The sequence below is a fragment of the Lagenorhynchus albirostris genome, chromosome 14 (assembly GCF_949774975.1).
Source record: "Lagenorhynchus albirostris chromosome 14, mLagAlb1.1, whole genome shotgun sequence".
Lineage (NCBI taxonomy): Eukaryota > Metazoa > Chordata > Mammalia > Artiodactyla > Delphinidae > Lagenorhynchus > Lagenorhynchus albirostris.
The window spans coordinates 72,408,837-72,428,031 of NC_083108.1; the positions used below are offsets into that span (position 1 = coordinate 72,408,837).

At 48.6% G+C, this 19,195-nt stretch overlaps 1 protein-coding gene and 1 long non-coding RNA gene across 3 annotated transcripts in view; one reads left to right on the forward strand and one right to left on the reverse strand.

Moving 5' to 3' along the window:
- Positions 1-1,117: 1,117 nt before the first annotated feature.
- ALDH2 (aldehyde dehydrogenase 2 family member) overlaps positions 1,118-19,195 on the forward strand; it is a 29,756-nt gene continuing 11,678 nt past the window's right edge. The window contains exons 1-7 of one of the 2 annotated variants that reach the window (XM_060120666.1): positions 1,119-1,292; positions 11,678-11,782; positions 13,672-13,812; positions 14,958-15,037; positions 17,171-17,282; positions 17,789-17,917; positions 18,354-18,467. In XM_060120666.1, coding sequence (XP_059976649.1) covers positions 1,173-1,292; positions 11,678-11,782; positions 13,672-13,812; positions 14,958-15,037; positions 17,171-17,282; positions 17,789-17,917; positions 18,354-18,467 — 801 coding nt within the window. In that variant the 5' untranslated portion in view covers positions 1,119-1,172. Of the gene's footprint in view, positions 1,293-11,677; positions 11,783-13,671; positions 13,813-14,957; positions 15,038-17,170; positions 17,283-17,788; positions 17,918-18,353; positions 18,468-19,195 lie in introns of both variants that reach the window. The other variant, XM_060120667.1, reaches the window with a different exon arrangement.
- LOC132503847 (uncharacterized) overlaps positions 17,620-19,195 on the reverse strand; it is a 32,960-nt gene continuing 31,384 nt past the window's right edge. Inside the window, exon 6 of the long non-coding RNA XR_009534648.1 lies at positions 17,620-18,648. This is a non-coding gene — a long non-coding RNA (uncharacterized LOC132503847). The remainder of the gene's footprint in view (positions 18,649-19,195) is intronic.

Below are 19,195 nucleotides of genomic sequence, written 5' to 3' on the forward strand. Positions count from 1 at the left end.
ATAATTGGCCAAATGTAAACAAAGACCTGGAAGAACTGTCCTGTATGAGAGATTTAAATCACCTCTTTATTGCACTCCTCCTCATTAGAGAGGACCTCCATACCCTTTCTCTCTGGGTATGTATTTCTGCCTAACTTCTGACTTACATAAATAAACTGCTTCTCTGTGTGTTCTCCCATACAGTTGTGCTGTGTCTCTAATAGTAAACTTTGTACCTGATTTTACAGTTTTTGCCTCTTTGAACCATTCTTGCTTTCAAACGGGGGAAGGAGCCAGGGCCACTTCGCTTCTAGCCTCTAGACCCTGGTGGTCTAGCGGCTAGGATTTCTGGTTTTCATCTAGGCTACCCAGGTTCAATTCCTGGGCAGGGAACTAAAAATCTCTGCTCAGGACTACTCATTGCTGTCTCTCCGAGATCTATCCTTCCCTTCCAAATCCCTCGCCACTGCCTCTAAAATCCTTCCACCTCTGTCCCTGCCCACCTCTCTCACCTCACCTCCCAACCCTCTCCCCCTTGTTCACTGGCCTCCAGTTTTTCCCTTTCTGCAACACAAGTCAGATGTCCCATCTCAAGGCCTTGCCCTTGCTGTTCCTCCCCCTGCAATGCTTCCCTTAGTCACAGAACCTTAACAATTCAGGTCTCAATTCCTGACCAAGGGATTTAAAAGCAGTGCCTTCTGCCCCAACTACCTCTTCACCCTATTCATTTCCTTCACATCCCTTATCACAATCTGAAATTACCTCGTGTTTGGTTTAAGGTTGGCCTCTCCCACTAGAGTGTAAGCCCCCTGAAGTCAGGGCCAGGGTCGCTTCGGTTCTTGCCTGTACACATTAAGGGTTCAGGCACACAGTAGGGGTTCAGCCAACGTGCGGTGAACTCGCCAGATCCTGACACGCTACACCCACGGCGCGCCACGCGCAGGAGGATCTACCTTGGAGCCCCACCCGCCCCTTCGCGGGCGCGCGCGCGTATTGGCGGCGAGCAGCCGAGGCGCAGCTCCGCCTGGGGCGGGGGAAGGCGCGGGTACGCCCCAGGGCCCCGCTGCGCGCCTGCCCATTGGCGGCCGCGCCGGGGACGGGAGGGGGGAGGTCGCGCACAGGGCTGCCCGCCCGGCCGTCCTTCCAGTTCAAGCCGCCAGGGCTCCGCTCGGCAGTCCAGCGTGAGCCTCGGCATGTTGCGCGCAGTTGTGCTCGCCGCCGCCCGGCCCTGCCAGGGCCGCCGGCTGCTGTCGGCCGCCGCCACCCCGGCCGTGCCGGCCCCCAACCAGCAGCCCGAGGTCTTCTACAACAAGGTGAGACCGCCCCAGCGCTTTGTTCTCTGGGGACGGAGGCCGCCCGGTGGGAAGGGACTGTATCTCTTCGGGCCTCAGTTTATCCAGCTGGGACTCGAGGGGTCTGCTGCAGTTGCTGTTTCCGCACATCTTCCCTTCCCTGCCTGCGAGCAGTTTGGCCCCTTCGCCGCCCCTGACACCTCGGTTCCATTATGCAGCTGTGACTTTGGCCACTTATTTGTCTTGTCTGGCCGCTGCCCGTTTTCCGGGTTCCATCCCCCGCCCCCTCCCCCATCCCCAGTCGTTCTCGGCTTTCGGGCCTTGGTCGTCCTGTGTCTGCGCAGAGTCTTCACGACATCACCCACCCAGAGGACATGTCCATTTAAGACCCTCTTTGCAGGAACAATTTTGTCTTTTCGTAGTCTTTTATCCCTTGACTCATGCCCTCGTCCAAGAACGTCCAAAAGGAAAAACAAAAAGGAGTCCTTTTCAGCTAAGGGTCACCAGTTCGCCGAGAGGCCAAGGCCACGACCGCGGCCGCTCGGCGTCCTGGCACTTCCACTGCTGGCAACTGGGAAAGGGTGGAGACCTTCGCTACAACAGCGCAATCCCCAAATGGTGTCTGTGCCTTCCAAGGCTCTTTCTTTGGTCAAAGAAAGGAGGGACTTTCCAGGATAACTTTGACTCCCAGTAGCTGATTTCTTGCTCAGTCAGGACTTGGGAATATTTTTTCTTTTGATCTTTGAGTTTGGGTAAAGTGCTGAAAGTCACAGAGAAGGAAATTGGTTATGAGAGTTCATTTTGTTTGTGTAGTTGCTGCCCTTCTCTGAGCTTCAACTTCTATAAAGTGGGAAGGGGTCAGAGGGTGAGCACAGGGGTTCATACACCACGTGGGCACTTAACAGGAGTAACAGCTCATATTCTCTGTGTACCTCCTTTGCACCTGGCACCAGTCTAAGCATTTACCTGTTGTGCTGTTTAATCCTTAAACAGCCCGGTGGGGTAGGTACTGTGATTATCTCCATTTTACAGTTGAAGAGACTGAGTTACAAAGAGGTTTAGTGAGTTACCCAAAGACTCAAGTCAACGGCAGAGTTGGGGTCCACATCTAGGCCCCCAAGAGTAAGCTGATAACCAGAACCTTCCATGGTACTATTGTTGCAGCTCTGGGTGGGAATAAAGGGGTCACTGCTGACTTAGGATGCTGTAGAGATGGCCCCTGGCTGGCTGCTTTCAACAGGGGACTTGCTTGTCTGGTCAGGAGCTTGGCTGCAAATCTGCACAGAGACAGTGGGTAAAGGCACATCTGTGTGATTTAAAGGGTGTTACAAATGGTCATTTGCAAGGGAATAAAAACAAAAGGTAAAATAAGATGCCCTTTGCATAACACAAGCCAAAAAGGCAGCGGCTGCTGCTCCTTAGGCTGCTTAAGGAGGAGTTCATGCTTGGAAGACTTGAACATCAAGCAGAAATATCCTCAAGGGAAAGGCAGCAGCATCCCAAGCCTTTGTGGCCGCAGGATCTAATGAAAATCATCCTCCTTTGTGCTTATGTGGAGGTGAGGAAACAGGGTCCAAACATGCACACAGCTCTGGTCGATAGCACGAGCCCTGTTCTCTAGATTTAGTTCATAAGGTAAGTTGGAGCAGAGTGAAAGCTTCCTGCAGCTGCTTTTCTTTATCAGATTTTTTTGAGATCCTAAAAGTAACCCTTGGACTTACCTGCTGGTCCAGTGGTTAAGACTCCACGCTTCCACTGCAGGGGGCCCCTGTTTCGATCTAAGATCCCACAGGCCACGCGGTGCAAGAGAAAAAAAAAAGAATGCTATTTATAAAAAAAAAGGAACCCTTGCTCACTGTATACAAATGCAGAAGTAAGTAAAACTTCCCGCATACTCCATTGCACTCCCTTCAAGAGCACTGTTAACTGGTAGGTCTGTGATCTTGCAGACTTTTTCTTTGCCTCAGTGTGTGTGTGAGAGCGTGCACCAGGTTTTTTTGCTTTTACTTAAATGAGATCCTTGCACTTACTGTTCTGAAGCTGTCTCATTGAACAGTGTATCTGGATTGTCTTCCTAAACTAGTACATTCAGATCTTATTTATTCTTCCCAGGGGTTGCAAAGCAATCCGCATGAGCAATCCACACTCTGCTGGAACAGGCCCCTTTTAAAGCTTCTTCGGCCATTTTCAGTGTTGAGTTGTTGCAATCCCTGATGGCAAGAATGCCAAGGTCTAATCCTAACATTTTGAGTCTCTTACCAGGAGCTCTAGGTACAAACTAGATCATATGCCTGGACATTTCCCTGGGGATTATTGATTCCTTGACGTTCAGTGAACTGTTCTGGAGTCTGGAGTTTCCCCAGAAGGAGCTGTTCCAGGCTTTGAAGTTGCTTCTATAGGCGCTGGATTTTCTCACCCAAGGGTATTTGGGGGAATGTTGCATTTCAAGCTTGTTGGGTCTCTCCTTGAATAGGGGGTGGCACAGGCAATAGGTCTTTTCCTTCCCACATCTATTTCATAACCAGAAGAGTCTATAGAGTGGGGTGGTTTGGTCAACCTTCCTGGGGTCCTCTTGCCTCTACTTGTCCTGGGTGGAGCTATAGGGTTGGGGGAACTTCTTTGTTGGGTTAGGGAGGTTACAGGACAAGTTCCTCCCCCACTCACCAGCAGGACCTGTATGGGGAGCTGATGATGGCCAGGCTTCATGAAGATCAACATTTCTCATCCTTGGTGGGTTTCAGGGACACAGCTCTGTCAAGGAAACTGATTTTCATTTTTCATTCCTTTTTTCTTCCCTGACTTGGAGAGTAATTAAGATCTGGAAAGACAACTCAAAGGAAAACTCAAGGGAGTGTGGTTTCAGCAGAGTAATTCCTTTGGATGAGGTGTGACTAATACTTTTCATCTTCAGCATCACCAGTTCATGTTGGTTGATAATAATAATGAAGATGAGAAAAATCACTGGACACTATTTCACTCTCTGGACTCAGGCTGCCTGTCACTCAGTAACATCAATCCGGGTAGGTTCACTCATTCAAAAGACACCTCAGCAACCCCAATTCCAACCAACAAAACAGGCAAGAATCCCTGATCATGGGAAGTTTGCATCCTAGAAGACAAGCGAAATGCATAGTATGGAGCAAGCTGATCGATCGGCGCTATGGAGAAAAATAAGGCAAGGAAAGAGGGATATGGAGGGTGGTACAATTACTTAGCTCTGTACCTTAGCTGCTACATCTGTAAAATGGGGTAAAAATCCCATCTACATCATATGGTTGCTGTCAGGATAAAAGGGAGGCATCCTTGCACAGCCCTTAGCAAGTGCCTGGCTCATGGCTTCTTGCACCTCCGTATTTACTGCAGCCTTAAATAGGAGATAACAGTGAGGCTTTTGAGCTTCGAATATAATGGTGGTGTAACTCCATTTTATGCGGGCACTGTTGTAGTTGTAATTTGTTTCCTGGAGGGCTGCGCTAGGTTGCGGTAAAGTTGAATGGGAGTTCGGGGTGAATTAAATTTGTGTCTTGGGAACTCCCTGGCATTCCAGTGGTTAGTTCTCTGCGCTTTCACTGCGAGGGTTCAATCCCTGGTCAGGGAACTAAGATCCTGCAAGCTGCGCCTTGTGGGCAGGAAAAAAAATTGTGTCTCTATTCTTAACCTCTTGACCACAACATTCAGGAACTAAAGAGAAAACTGACAAAAAGAGAATTAAAAAAGGGTCTCCTTATATCGAATTTTCTGATTCCAGTAGTAATACATCCTCAGTACAAAAAGTCAAGCATTACAGAAGTATGTGAGGTGGAAATTCACTGGACATATACATAGGCACATATAGATGTTCATTGCTGCATATTAGCAAAAACCAAGAAATAAGCCAGCCTGCCTTCCATGGGGAAACAGATGAACAACATATGTTACAGCTACAGGAAAGAATAATTCTGTGCACACAGTAGTTAAAGGAATTAGCTGGAACCGTATGAATAATGGATCTCAAAAACAATATTTCAAGAGGGGAAAATGTCTCGTACTCAGAGTGATGTGAAACTAATTAAAATTATCAAAACAGACTTTCTGTCAAATGTGGATAAACATAGGTCCATATAAATGGCTAAAAATGTCCTGGAAGGAAAATGCTCCTTGGCGTGAGGGCACGGCTGCATAGGGAATCTGCTTGTGGGCAGTGATTCAAGGGGAGTTTAAATGTTTTATTTCTTTAAAAATAAGTGGCCTATAAGCTAATATAAAAATGAAAAAGAAAAGAAAAACAGTCCTCTGATATCCCACCCCTGCAGATAATCACTGCTAACAGGTGGTATATACAGAATAGGAGTTTGATTTATCTTGTTTTCCTTGAGAGATTGTTATGGAATGAGCCAAAACCTGTGTTGGGCTAAGCAGTGGTTTGGAATGGCTGTGTGCTGAATGAGTCAAGTGACATATCTCCACACTGATCACGTTGCTTTTATTGCTTGTTTAGGAGTTTTAAGATCTTTGTAGAAATAATAGAAAGTCCAGGAATGTGAGACCAAAGGCCTTGGGGGATGAGGAAAGAATGTTCAGGGAGACATTCTGGGGGAGGTGGCTGCCCTTGGCCTTAACCCCAAACTAACCCCGAGGTACCTAAATGATTGTGTGGATAAGTGTGAATGTGGGTGGCATTCCATGTTTATGTTTCTCTCCTTATGATCTGTTTTCTCTTAGACATAAATTACCCAACTGCCACTGAAAAAGCAGTTGCCAGCAGGATTCACCCCAGGATAGAAAGCCACAGCATTTCCTCACTCCTTCTTAGGGAAAATAACATATTCCAGGGGTGTAGATTTCCTAGGTAACAGATCCCTAATTCTTTCATGCATCAAAGCTTGAAAATAAAGTCTTTCTAGAATGGGTCCTACATCTGTAAATTGGAGCTGCTGAGTGGCGTTTAACCTTTTTTGGCGACCTTGGGCAGATTATGACTGTCCATTGCCATGGGGTGGAGGTGGCACTAGAATATCACTCTGTCCTCGCTTTGGTTAAGACTCCTCTCCAGGGTCCTGCAGTCCTGCTCCCAGCTCTACTGTCCTGCCCCAGTTTCTCACCCCTCCCCACAAGTTTCTGTTTGCAGTTCCTAATCCGCAGGGGCCTGGAATAGAAGATATCCGAGGAAGCCACGGATCATGTTATCCTCCAACTCAGTAATTCTAAATACGGTAACCTGCCCCAGCTTTGCAAAGATGCGTGTCTAAGGATGTTTGCAGCAGCAGCACTGTCAGGAATACAGGCAGACCTCATTTTATTGTGCTGTGCTTTATTGCACTTTGTAGATACTGTGTTTTTTACAAATTGAAGCTTTGTGGCAACCCTGCATTGGGCAAGTCTGTTGGCGCCGTTTTCCCAACAGCATTGGCTCACTTCCTGTCTCTCTGTCACATTTTGGTAATTCTCACCACATTTCAAATCCTCCACCAGCAAAAAGATTATGACTTGCTGAAGGCTTGGAGGATGATTGGCACTTTTTAGCAATAAAGTTTTTTGTTTTTAAATTTTATTTATTTATTTATCTATTTTTGGCTGCATTGGGTCTTTGTTGCTCTGCGTGGGCTTTCTCTAGTTGCAGCGAGCAGGGGCTGCTCTTTGTTGCGGTGCACGGGCTTCTCATTGCAGGGGCTTCTTTTGTTGTGGAGCACAGGCTCTAGGCGCGTGGGCTTCAGTAGTTGTAGCACGTAGGCTCAGTAGTTGTGGCTCGCAGGCTCTAGGCGCAGGCTCAGTAGTTGGGGCGCACGGGTTTAGTTGCTCCGCGGCATGTGGGATCTTCCTGGACCAGGGCTTGAACCCATGTCTCCTGCATTTGCAGGCGGATTCTTAACCACTGTGCCACCAGGGAAGCTCCAGCAATAAAGTATTTTTAAATTAAGGTATGCACATTGATTTTTTTAGATATCATGCTATTGCACCCTTAATAGACTGTGGTATAATGTAAACATAGCTTTCATATGCACTGGGAAACCAAAAGATTCCTGTGACTCCCTTTATTGCAATACTTTATTGCGATGGTCTGGACTGAACCCAAAATATCTCTGAGGTCTGCTTGCAGTGAAAACTTTTCCTAAAAGTGCATTTGTAGGACATGATTAAATAAATTGTGGTCCGTTAGTTTTGAAGATTGCTATGTTGCTTAAAATAATGAGGCAGATATGCCTGTGGAATAACGTCCAAGATAAACTTACTCATAAAAGCAAGTTACAGAATAAAAGTCCATTATCGGACTTCCCTGGTGGCACAGTGGTTAAGAATCCAGTCCTGGGGACACAGGTTCAATCCCTGGTCTGGGAAGATCCCACATGCGCAGAGCAACTAAGCCTGCGTTCCACAACTACTGAGCCTGCGCTCTAGAGCCCGCGAGCCACAACTACTGAGCCCGCGTGCTGCAGCTACTGAAGCCCGAGCTCCTAGAGCCTGTGCTCTGCAACAAGAGAAGCCACCCCAGTGAAAAGCCCACGCACCGCAACGGAGAGTAGCCCTCACTCACTGCAACTAGAGAAAGCCCGTGCGCAGCAATGAAGACCCTACGCAGACAAAAATAAATAAAATAAAATAAATAAATTTATTAAAAAAAAAAAGTCCATGATCCCCACTGAGAATGGACACTCCCCATGTCTGTCCCGTTCCCTCCAGGACCCCAGCACGAGTGCAGGTCCTGGCACACAGCAGGTGCGGAAACCAGAGCCCCCTCTGTTCTCCCCCACCCTCACTCTGCAGCTACGGGGCCCTTTTGGTTCCTTGTGTCCCCAAGCCCTTGCCTCAGGTACCCCCTCTGGTCCTCACTGTTGCCTGTTTGTTTCTGCTTCTCTCTTCATTTGCTTGTTGATCATGTCTCTTCTCCCGGGACTTTGGTTCAACGAGCCAGGACTTGGCTGTTTCACTCAGTGCCCAGCATGGCAATGGCACTTGGTTAACACTAACCACTGCATGGATGAGTGAATCCAACTTATAAAATGCAGTGAGATGTATTTATTAAAATGTAGAGAAAATAGAGCATTTTGATGGAAAAGCTCTATGAGTTTTGCCAGCAGTCCAGATTCAAAGTGTCAGCTTCTGATTCCATGAGGCTGTCTGTCCCTCTGCTTCTGGAAACTATAATGGGGAAGTGTGAGCCCGGTAGGACCCCCTCCCAGGGAGAGTGAGTTAACATATTATGTAAGTTAGGCGTTGGGTTTTTGGCCGAGAGGTTATGAAGCATTTGGCCTAGAGTCCACTCTTGTGTTTATTCAAGATGAGTCACTATGAAGCTCTCCTCACTTGAAGCAGAACTTTGGCAGAGGCTTAGTATGAGAACGGTTCTCACCCTAGCTCCCCCTCCCCAAGGAGGGCACCACTGAAGTCTGGCTTTAGGAGAAGGGAAGTGGGAACTCTAAACAGAAGGAAGATTCCAGGTTCCTGCAAACCCCAGCTTATCCTATTAGTTAGAAGGGAGGATGGACTATTGAAAATCCAGCAGTGGAGAGTGACTCAACAAATCCAGGGCATTGAGAGGCAGACAGGGACCAGGGAGTGCTCTTTCCAGGGTCCTAGACAAGATCAGGGGACGGTGTGGGCCCCGCCCAGGGAGGAAGGGGTGAGGACCTGGGGAGTTTAACCAGATTGGCCCACTCTCCGCTTCATACTTCCTGATCTTTGCAAAATAACAACGAAAACTTTTTCAGGATAAACTAATTTAGTATGCTGCTGTGCAGGCATCTGGAGTAATGTACTGACTGTGGTGGTGAGACACACTGTGTGTGGGGTCCTGGCTTAGGAGCTTGCACCCCTCGTTGAATTTAGTCCTCACATTTAAGCCCCCGGATGTGTCATCCCCAGAGACTGATGAGCATCTGGAAATGAAGGGATTGGCCCCAAGGTCACAGCTTGTGAGGGGTAGAGCCAAGATTCGAACACATGTCTGTCTGGCTTAGAGGCTGGTGCTTTTTATAGCACCCATAATAAAAACTCAAAATCAAACTTGCAGCAGGGCAGTTAAGTAAACCATAAAGATGGAGATTAGGAAACAAGAGTTCTGACCTCCTCGAAGGCAGACATGGGCTCTGACTGGAGTCTGGAGTTGGGGGGAAGAACTGGGCGAAGAGCACAGGCCTTGGAGTTCTGAAGACCTGGGTTCAAATCCCGGCTCTGCTCTTACTGCTGTGTGACCTTGAGCAGGTGGCTTGACTTCTCTGTGCCTCAGTGTCCCCCAACTGTAGGGAGGATGCAGCTTACCTAGGTTTGCTATGAGGTTTAAATGGGAATGATCCAGTAATGGAAAGCTTCTGGTACAGGGGCTGCCACATAATGAGTAGCCAGGAACGGTCAATAGCCATTTCCATGACATGCAGGTGATGGGTAGAACATTCACATGATTCCAGGTGCTGACATCTTGGTCAGCAGAAGGGAACAGTACAAGGCCAGCCAGGCTCACCCCCACCCACTGCGGCCTGCCTTTCTCTGTAGCTGACCTCCTCCTTAAAGTGCTTCAGTGAATCAGTAGGTGTGAGGCTGTGAAACCTGAGCCTGCACTCAGGGTGGCAACGGGAACAGATGTTTGGAGTGGTCACAGGCTGTGTGCCAGGCTCTCCTCCTTCCTCCACGGGTGTTACCTCTGCTCCTCCCCGTGGGCTTCACTGTCCTCCAAGTTCACCAGGAGGCGAGGCCGATTCTCAGAGAGGGGAGCACGTGGGGAGGGTGTGGCCCAGTCCAGCTTGAACTCGGGTCCAGCTGGCTTCCAGCCTGAACTCTTTCTGCTACACCTGTTCCCTCCACTGGAAACTACCTGTTGCCTGCTTCCCAGCTCTCTTGCAGGAGGAAACAGGGGTGTCTTTTCCCTTCAGATGGATGATCAGCCACCTAATGTGAACCCACACACATTTCCAAAGAACCTGGCTGAGTGACTGCAGACGACTTCCCAGGTCCTAAGCCGGGGCCAGGCCATGTTGGGATGCTGGGGCCCAGGAGAGCCCTTGGGGAAGGAAGGCAGAGTGGCCTTGGACAGGTGTCCTTGCCTTCACCCCACCTGTGACCTTTGCCCCAGCCTTGGTTAAAGTGACTGAAGTGACCTCAGCCCCCTCTGGAAAGACCAGTTTCCCCAGCCTCAGGGGACAGCTTGCTGGGAGATTTCTGCTCTGCTCCGCTGAGAGTTTCACAGGACCTGCCCTCCTCTCTGACCCCATCTCCTAGCACTTCCTTCCTCGTTCACCAGTAACTCTGGCTGCCTTTGTTTTTTCTCAAACACACCAGACTTATTCCTGCCCCAGGGCCTTTGCACTTGCTGTTCCTGCTGCCTGGATTGCTCATCCTCCCATTCTTCCCATGGCTGGCTCCTTTTCATCAGTCAGGGCTCAAGTCAAATGTCTGCTCTTCAGAGAAACCCTCCCTGACCATCCCAGCTAGAGCTCTCTATCTTCCTCCACTTCAGTACTCTCTGTGGATCTTGTTTTTCTCCTTTGCACTTATGACTGCAGTCTGAGACTGCCTTGTATATTTGATTGCTTCTTTATTTTCTGTGCCTACCAGAACGCCAGCTCCATGAGAGAAAAGTTCCTGAGTTTGGTTCCCACTGTGTCCTCAGCCCTAGAACCGTGCCTGGCCCATTGCAGGTGTTCACTAAATATTTACTGAATGGATGAAAGAATAATCTAACTTGGTTCTCATAACAACCCTACTACAGTAGTGTGGTAGAGGAACAGCGGTTGCTAATTCTTCGTTGCTCCTCCCAGGCAGAGGTGGAGGCTCTCCTCCCTCCCTGTGAATCTGGACTGGGCCTGTGACTCATGCTGACCAATGGAATTGGTGGCAGAAATAAGGCCATGTGACTTCTGAAGCTAGGTCTTAAGAAGCCTTTCAGCTTTTGCCTGGTGTCTTGGAACACTCTCTAGGGAAGCCAGCTGTCATGTGAGAGGTCTGACTAGCCTGAGTCTGCCATACAGTCAGGAAGCCCAAGCAACCATGTGGTGCCAGACATATGAGTGAAGAAAGTATCTTGCACCTGCAGCCCCAGGTGCCCTCGCTCTGCAACCACATGACCAAGCCCTGCCCAGCTGAGCCTAATCAATGGACACAACTGTGAGAGATAATAATAAAGCATTTTAAGCTACCAACTGTTGAGGTGATGTTACACAGCAGTATATACAGACTACTGATAAGAAAGGAACATAGTCTTCATTTCTCAGGTCAAAGAAACCAGGGCATTGGAAGGTCAAATGACTTACCCACAGTACTTGGCAGAGTGGGTGCTCCAGCTTGGATTGTCTCCAAGGCCTGTGCTTTTAACTTCTAGGCCACATCCCTCTGAAGCTAATTCCTATTTGTTCTTTCTGATTTTTTTTTTAAACATGGCTGGTGGTCAGTATCAGGTTGAGAGCTGGTCCTGAGGACTTTCTTCCTTCTCATTGTAGATCTTCATAAACAATGAGTGGCATGATTCTGTCAGCAAGAAAACTTTCCCCACCATCAATCCATCCACTGGGGATGTCATCTGTCATGTAGCTGAAGGGGACAAGGTGAGATATGGGAACTTAACTTCAGGGCAGGGCTGAGTGGGTTGGGGGTGCACAAGGATGGTTTCATTCTCTAACATGTTTTTTTATGGTTGAAACTGTGTGTGTATTACTTTCATAACTAAAAATGCCAATTAAACTTTTTGAGTTAAGTGAAACCACAGAAACTCTTCCTTGCAGGTAAAAGTGCTAGATTGTACCCGGGTTCAAGAATTCGTACAGTTGTGCAAAGAAGATGTGGCACATAAATACAATGGAATATTACTCCACCATAAAAAGAAACGAAACTGAGTTATTTGTAGTGAGGTGGATGGACTTAGAGTCTGTCATACAGAGTGAAGTGAGAGAAAAATACTGTATGCTAACGCATATATATGGAATCTAAAAAAAAAAAAAAGGTACTGATGAACCTAGTGGCAGGGCAGGAATAAAGACGTAGACAGACGTAGAGAATGGACTTGAGGACACGGCGGGGAGGGGGAAGCTGGGGCGAAGTAAGAGTAGCATCGACATATATACACTACCAAATGTAAAATAGATAGCTAGCTAGTGGAAAGCAGCAGCATAGCACAGGGAGATCAGCTCCGTGCTTTGGGACAACCTAGAGGGGTGGGATAGGGAGGGTGGGAGGGAGACTCGAGAGGGAGGGGATATATGTGTGCATGTGGCTGGTTCACTTTGTTGTGCCACAGAGGCTAGCACAGTATTGTGAAGCAGGTTATACACCAATAAAGATATATTAAAAATAAAATATAAAAAAATTGATACAGTTGCAGAATTGTAGACTTGGAATTTAATTTGAGAACATCTAATCCAATCTGTCCATTTCAGACCTGGAAGTTGAAGGTCAGAGAAGGGAAGTACAGAGCTAGATGGAAATCTTCTTCAGCAGAATTCAGATCTCCTGAGATCTAGCTATGGTGTCTATAGTATATTTGGATTTGATTATATATACCCATAGTAATGAAAAAATACTAATTTTAAAGTTAAAAATTAGACTTTCAGGGGCTCCCCTGGTGGCGCCGTGGTTGAGAGTCCGCCTGCCGATGCAGGGGACACGGGTTCGTGCCCCGGTCCGGGAAGATCCCACATGCCGCGGAGCGGCTGGGCCCGTGAGCCATGGCTGCTGAGCCTGCGCGTCCGGAGCCTGTGCTCCGCAACGGGAGAGGCCACAACAGTGAGAGGCCCGCGTACCACAAAAAAAAAAAAATTAAACTTTCAGTAAAAAACATTTCATTTATTAAAATAGAAAAAGCATTAAAAATAATTCAAGAATGCCTCCTGTCCTCTGCTTTAAAACAGTCTTCTATATGTACATTTAAGGCCTTTCTCCCTTTGCTAAAAGAAAGTGTGAATACTTTCCTGGCTCATAGGGTAGTCTAATGGTAAATGTATTTAATATTAATGAAAACCATGCTCCGTACCTCCTGATACACATCTCCCTATATGGAAAATGCTAGCTGTGTTGATTTTACTGCTTTCCCAGGAGAGGGAAGCTGGTTAAACCTGCATTAGTTGGAGACTGCCAGTCGTCTCCGAAGGAATGGTTAATTTCACTGGGCTTGTTTTGAAAGGAAGAGGGGGAAAAATGGCCAATTTCTTAGTGCTGATCCCTGAGTGCCTCTCCCTATGTTAACTCTTTGGGGGATTTTGAAATGGAAACCATCAGGATCCTCATTCCCACCATGACTGCTGGGAAGGAGAGAAGCCCAGTCATTTAATTCTGAAGCTGGTCAAACAGAGCCCTTTTGAGGCTGGGAGGAACTGTTTGGGGCAGTTCCCACACAGGCATTGACTGAAGCTCCTGTGGGCACGTTCGGCAGCGGGGCAGGAGGCGTTTGGAGGTGGTTATTGCTGAGAAGGCCTGAAGTACCTCGGTGGGTGTTTTCCAGGAAGACGTGGACAGGGCAGTGAAGGCTGCCCGGGCTGCATTCCAGCTGGGCTCGCCCTGGCGCCGCATGGATGCGTCCAAAAGGGGCTGGCTGCTGAACCGCCTGGCTGATCTGATTGAGCGGGACCGGACCTACCTGGCAGTAAGTTCTCTGCCCTCTCCCCTCTCATCCCACATGGCGAATGGATGTCCCACGGATAGCCAGGAAAGTGTTGCCTTGCTGACAAGTAACTGGCCAGAATGGCGTAGGCTGGACACCTTTGGGGTACCCTCCTGTACCAACCTGGGAAGCCTCTTAGTGTTTCCTTTGATGCAGTGGGTTTGGCTAAGAAAGGAGGAGACTTGGGTGGGGAGGGGGCTATGATGGGGAAGCCTTCCTGGAGAGAGACCCCCCAGAGGGATGGACACCTCTCCCAGACCCTCTCTGTGTGGTGGGCCTCCTCCCTGTCTGCAAGAGGCAGAAGAAACCAGGAGGCAATACCCTCTCCTCCCCCAGTTCATACTGCACATAGCAGCCAGAGTGAAGCTTCTAGAAGGCAAATTATACCATGGCACTCTGCTCTTAAGCCTTCCATCACATTCTGTGTCCTTAGGATAAAGCCCTGTTCCCTCAACATAATCTACTAGGCCTTCCTGATCTGGCTCTATCTCCCAACTGTGGCCCTCACACACACAGCTCAACTCACCAGCTTTCCCTCAACTTCTTCGCTGCCAAGCTTTGGGCCTTTGCACATGCTGTTTCCTCTGCCCAGGGTACTCTTCCCTCTGTCACCATTCATACCTTCCCCTTTGCTTTGTTCCTCTTACATATCCTTCAGGTTTTAGCCTAAAGGGTGCTTCTCAGGCTGGAGTTTCTCCAGCTGGGTTGGGCACTTTGTAACACTCTTTTAACACTTGTGACTAATTCATGTCATTATTTGCTGGCTTTTTGCTCTTTTTTCTTTTTTTTTTTTTAACATCCTTATTGGAATATAATTGCTTTACAAAGGCATTTTGTTCTATAAGCTCCATGATCGCCTCTGTATTCCTAGCACCTGGATCCGCCATAGAGTAGAAGCTTGAAAAAAATATAGTGAAATGATTGAATGAGAAGTTGGTGCATCCTTCCTCCCATCCCCCTCCTCTTGCTCCCTGCCATTGAAGAGGCCCAGAAATGCCTCAAAATTCAGCACAAAGGGGCCACCAGCCCTTCTCAGACCATGCTGAGCCTCAATGCTGTTTGTCACCCGATTTACTGATTCATTCCTGTGCCCCCGTGTCCGTGTTGATCTTGTTGTCTTTGCTCAGGCCTTGGAGACCCTGGACAACGGCAAGCCCTACGTCATTTCCTACCTGGTGGATTTGGACATGGTTCTCAGATGTCTCCGGTATGGGCTCAGGCTTCCTGTTCTTTGTTCTGGCCGTGCCAGAGGGGAGGGAGTGTTGCTGGAGGGGTGGAAACAGAATAATGTAAAAGGATCCACAGGAGTTGGAGAAATGTATTCTAGTTAGACTCCATCTCATGGGAATCATCCCTCAATACCAAAACTGTAATTGAGTCATACATGTTTTCTCTTTCAGTTTTGGTAATTTATATGTTAGTTGGAATTTGTCCATTTCTTCCAGGTTATCTAATTTGTTGACTACAGTTGCACATAATATTGTCTTATAATGATTTTTATCCCGTTTTTATAATGTCCCCACTTCCATTTCTGATTTTAGTTATTTGTGCTTCTCCCTTTTTTTCTTAGTCTGGCTAAAGGTTTGTCAATTTAGTGAATGTTTTCAAAGAACCAGCTTGTGGATTTGTTGATTCTCTGTTGTTTTTCATTTCACCCATCTCTGCTCTGATCTTCATTATTTGCTTCCTCTTGCTAGCTTTGGGTTTAGTTTAATCATAAACATTTTAATAACCAAGAAATACAAGATGAGGAATAAGAGCTTTGTCAGAGCCCTTGGGTCATAGGTAACAGGAACTCACTCAGCCTAACTTGGGCAACTGTGGAGAGTGAGGGGTCTGAAATCCAGAAGGCCATTCAGTCTAATTGCTGCCTACTTGCTTCCTTCTTCTCTCGACTACACTGGCCTCTCCTGGGGCCAGTCTGCATGTTGGAACCCGGTTGCTCACACCTGGGCTGGCTGCTGTATGAGTGCTTCCGGCCAGACTAAGCTGCAGTCCCTTAGTCCTCGTGCCAAATTCCTGGAAGGGGGGCCCTGACTGGCTGGCCTTGAGTCTGACCAGATGTGGTTCAGGTGGACAGATCATTGTTCAAATAATGGCTGTTCCTCCGTGACCATGTGAACAGAGGTGGAGGGGAAGAAGCAGTGCCAGAAAAGTATGGGTTGGACAACAAAACTGTAGTTATCCCCCATAACAGGGTTTCTCAACCAGGGCAGTTGAGTCTCCCAGGGGACAGTGGCTAATGTCTGGAGACGTTTTTGGTTGTCACAACTGGGAGGGAGGGGTGCTACTGGCATCTGGTGCATAGATGCCAGGGATGCTTTAAAAATCCTGCAGTGCACAGGACAGCCTCCCACAGCAGAGAATTTTCCAGCCCCAAATGGCAGCAGTGCCAAGATAGAGAATGCTCTGCAAGGACGCCCCAGAGGGAGCAGCCTGGTGAACAGCAGGCAGAGCCCCAGGCCTTCCTGTGTTTTAGCAGAGTGCCTCTGTGCCCATTAAATACCTGTTCTGAGGCGTGCAAACACACGTAATACAGACCTGGGAAGAAGGGAGCAGCGATGCCTTAATTTGTACAGATTGGCAACTCCGTGGCTATTTTTCTCCCTGGCGTCACAAACCTATGTTCACACCCAGGTCAAGTCTGGTCTCAGGCTAACCTCAGCAGACACATTCATTTCAGAAATCTCTCTTTTACACTGCATGTTGCATCTCTCCCCCATCTTTCATTCTTCCTACTTCCCTGAAAATCATCACATACTATAAACACATGACTCTTCTTTTCCCCCCAGCTCTAGTTTGCTGTGTTTTTGCCATTTGTGTCCCTGTGTGTCTGGATGGTAAGCTTTACAGGGTTGGGACCCAGTCATTGATTTGTTTCTGGTCACTGTTCACTCAGTCTTAGTACAATGCTCTGCACACGGCAAGTGCCAGCTGTTAGATGGGTTTGCACTTTCCCACTAGAGTCGATCCATGGTTCTCAGATGCTAATCTGTGGTGCTGGGCTGGTGCGACAGTCACAGTTTAATAAATCTGAATGTTTATTAAAAATACTGATTCCTGGGCATCAGCCCCAGAGTCAGTTGAGTAGGTCAGAAGTGGGTACCTGGAATTTGGTGTTTTTTATGAGCACCCCAGGTGATTCTGAGGCTTAGAGGTTAGTTACCGAGAATGAATTATTGTGACCCTAGCAGTTAAGTCTTTCTGGAAATAAGCCCAGAGCCAGGGCAATTATCAGAAAGACCCAGTTGGACCAGTTTGAGTCTTCTCTTTCTGCCAGAGTTTACAGGGGTCCCTGACAGTCATTGACGGAGTTTGGATTTTTTTTTTTTTTTTTAAGTTACTATGCAGGCTGGGCTGATAAGTACCACGGAAAAACCATTCCCATCGATGGGGACTACTTCAGCTACACCCGCCATGAACCTGTGGGAGTGTGCGGGCAGATCATCCCGGTGAGTGTTAGACTCATAATAAACAAATGAAGGTTTATCAGGAGTGCTGTGAGAGGCAGCAATCTTGGGCAGGTTCATTGCCAAGGTGGGAGGGTCTGTGGGGTGATGTTGGAAGGCGGCCTGGGCAGTGGTTGAGAACATGGTCTTTAACAAAGCCAACCAGCCCTGCCACGGGTGAACTCTGTGACCTTGGGCAAGTCACTTATCCCCCTAGGACTTGGTTTCCTTATCTGAAAAGTGGAAGTGATAGTAGCTGTCTGAGGGCAGTAGGGAGGATTGAAGGCGATGATGTAGCATGGTGCCTAGTATGGAAAAGCATGAATGCGAGTCACTAATATTATCATCCACCACCTGCCTTGTTTATCTGTCTTAAATCTACAATTGAGTGGTGAGGGGAACACGAGAGGCTCAGAGAACCTGGTGTTGCTTCTGCTCCGTGGCTGCCACTTTCTGCTGCCAGTGCAGCTCTCGGCCGAGATTTCGGGAGTGGCTGTTGTTGATTGCAGTGGAACTTCCCGCTCTTGATGCAAGCATGGAAACTGGGCCCAGCCTTGGCGACTGGAAACGTGGTTGTGATGAAGGTGGCTGAGCAGACTCCACTCACTGCCCTCTATGTGGCCAACTTGATTAAGGAGGTGCGTGGCTTGCGTCCATCTTGACCTCTATATGCCTTTGTAGAGGCTTGCTCTATAGGATTGCTGATGAGGGGCCCCCGTAGTGGGGACGGGTATTTGTAGAGAAGGGAGTGAACCCCCCTCATCCCTGCTCATCACACTTCAGCTGAAGTGACCCGCACCACCTCTCTTCTACATTGGGTTTCATTGCAAGACCCCTCTGAAGGATGAAAACCATTCTAAGTGAGTGCCATGGGGACAGGGGCAAAGGGCACAGGGAATCCCACAAAACAGGCTCCTTGCTGCACCATTTGGAATTCCTGAGCAGTACCCGGTAAGACTGCTCACCTGTGTGCTGGGCAGACTGCCGCAGCTTCTGGGAGGGGATGTGTATTCCTCTGTCCAGACCCTTTGGAGCGGGAGAACGACTCCCAGTGTCCCTGGTGTTTGCCTACAGGCCGGCTTTCCTCCTGGCGTGGTCAATATCGTACCTGGATTTGGCCCCACGGCTGGGGCCGCCGTTGCCTCTCATGAGGATGTGGACAAAGTGGCCTTCACAGGCTCCACTGAGGTAAGGCATCCTAGGACCTCAAGCTTGTGGTAGGTTTGGCTCAAACGCTGCCAGTCCTCAAAGGATGATGCGTTCAAGACTATCCTGGCGGTCCAGTGGTTAGGACTTGGTGCTTTTACCGCTGTGGCCCAGGTTCAGCCCCTGGTCGGGGAACTAAGATCCCGCAAGCCGTGCAGCGCAGCTAAAATAAAGTAACATAAGATTAGCCTCTGGGTACTGCATGGGGGTCTACCCCAGGACTGCCTTTGAGTAGCTCAAGTGAGGGGCCCCATGTGTGCCAGCAGGGACCATCAGGGTGGAACCCTTTGTGGATTGGTTGACACTCCAGCTGCTCTAGGGGGGTGGCCTGGCATCCCATGTGGGATAAAGAGGCCAGGACTGTCTATGTCTAGACTTCATAAAGCCCAGAGCTGACTGCCTGCCCAAGGTCAAAGCACCTCGGCTGTGTCAGACTCTTTGACTGGCACTGCCCTGGCAATTAAAGAGAGTGGGCTTTAGGGAGACATGAGTTCAAATCCCAGCCTTGTCATTATGACAGGAGGCAATTCACTGAGTGTCTCCATTCATTGTGTTTAAAATGAGGATGGCAGTGGGCTTCCCTGGTGGCGCAGTGGTTGAGAGTCCGCCTGCCGATGCAGGGGACACGGGTTCGTGCCCTGGTCCGGGAAGATCCCACATGCCGCGGAGTGGCTGGGCCCGTGAGCCGTGGCCGCTGAGCCTGCGCGTCA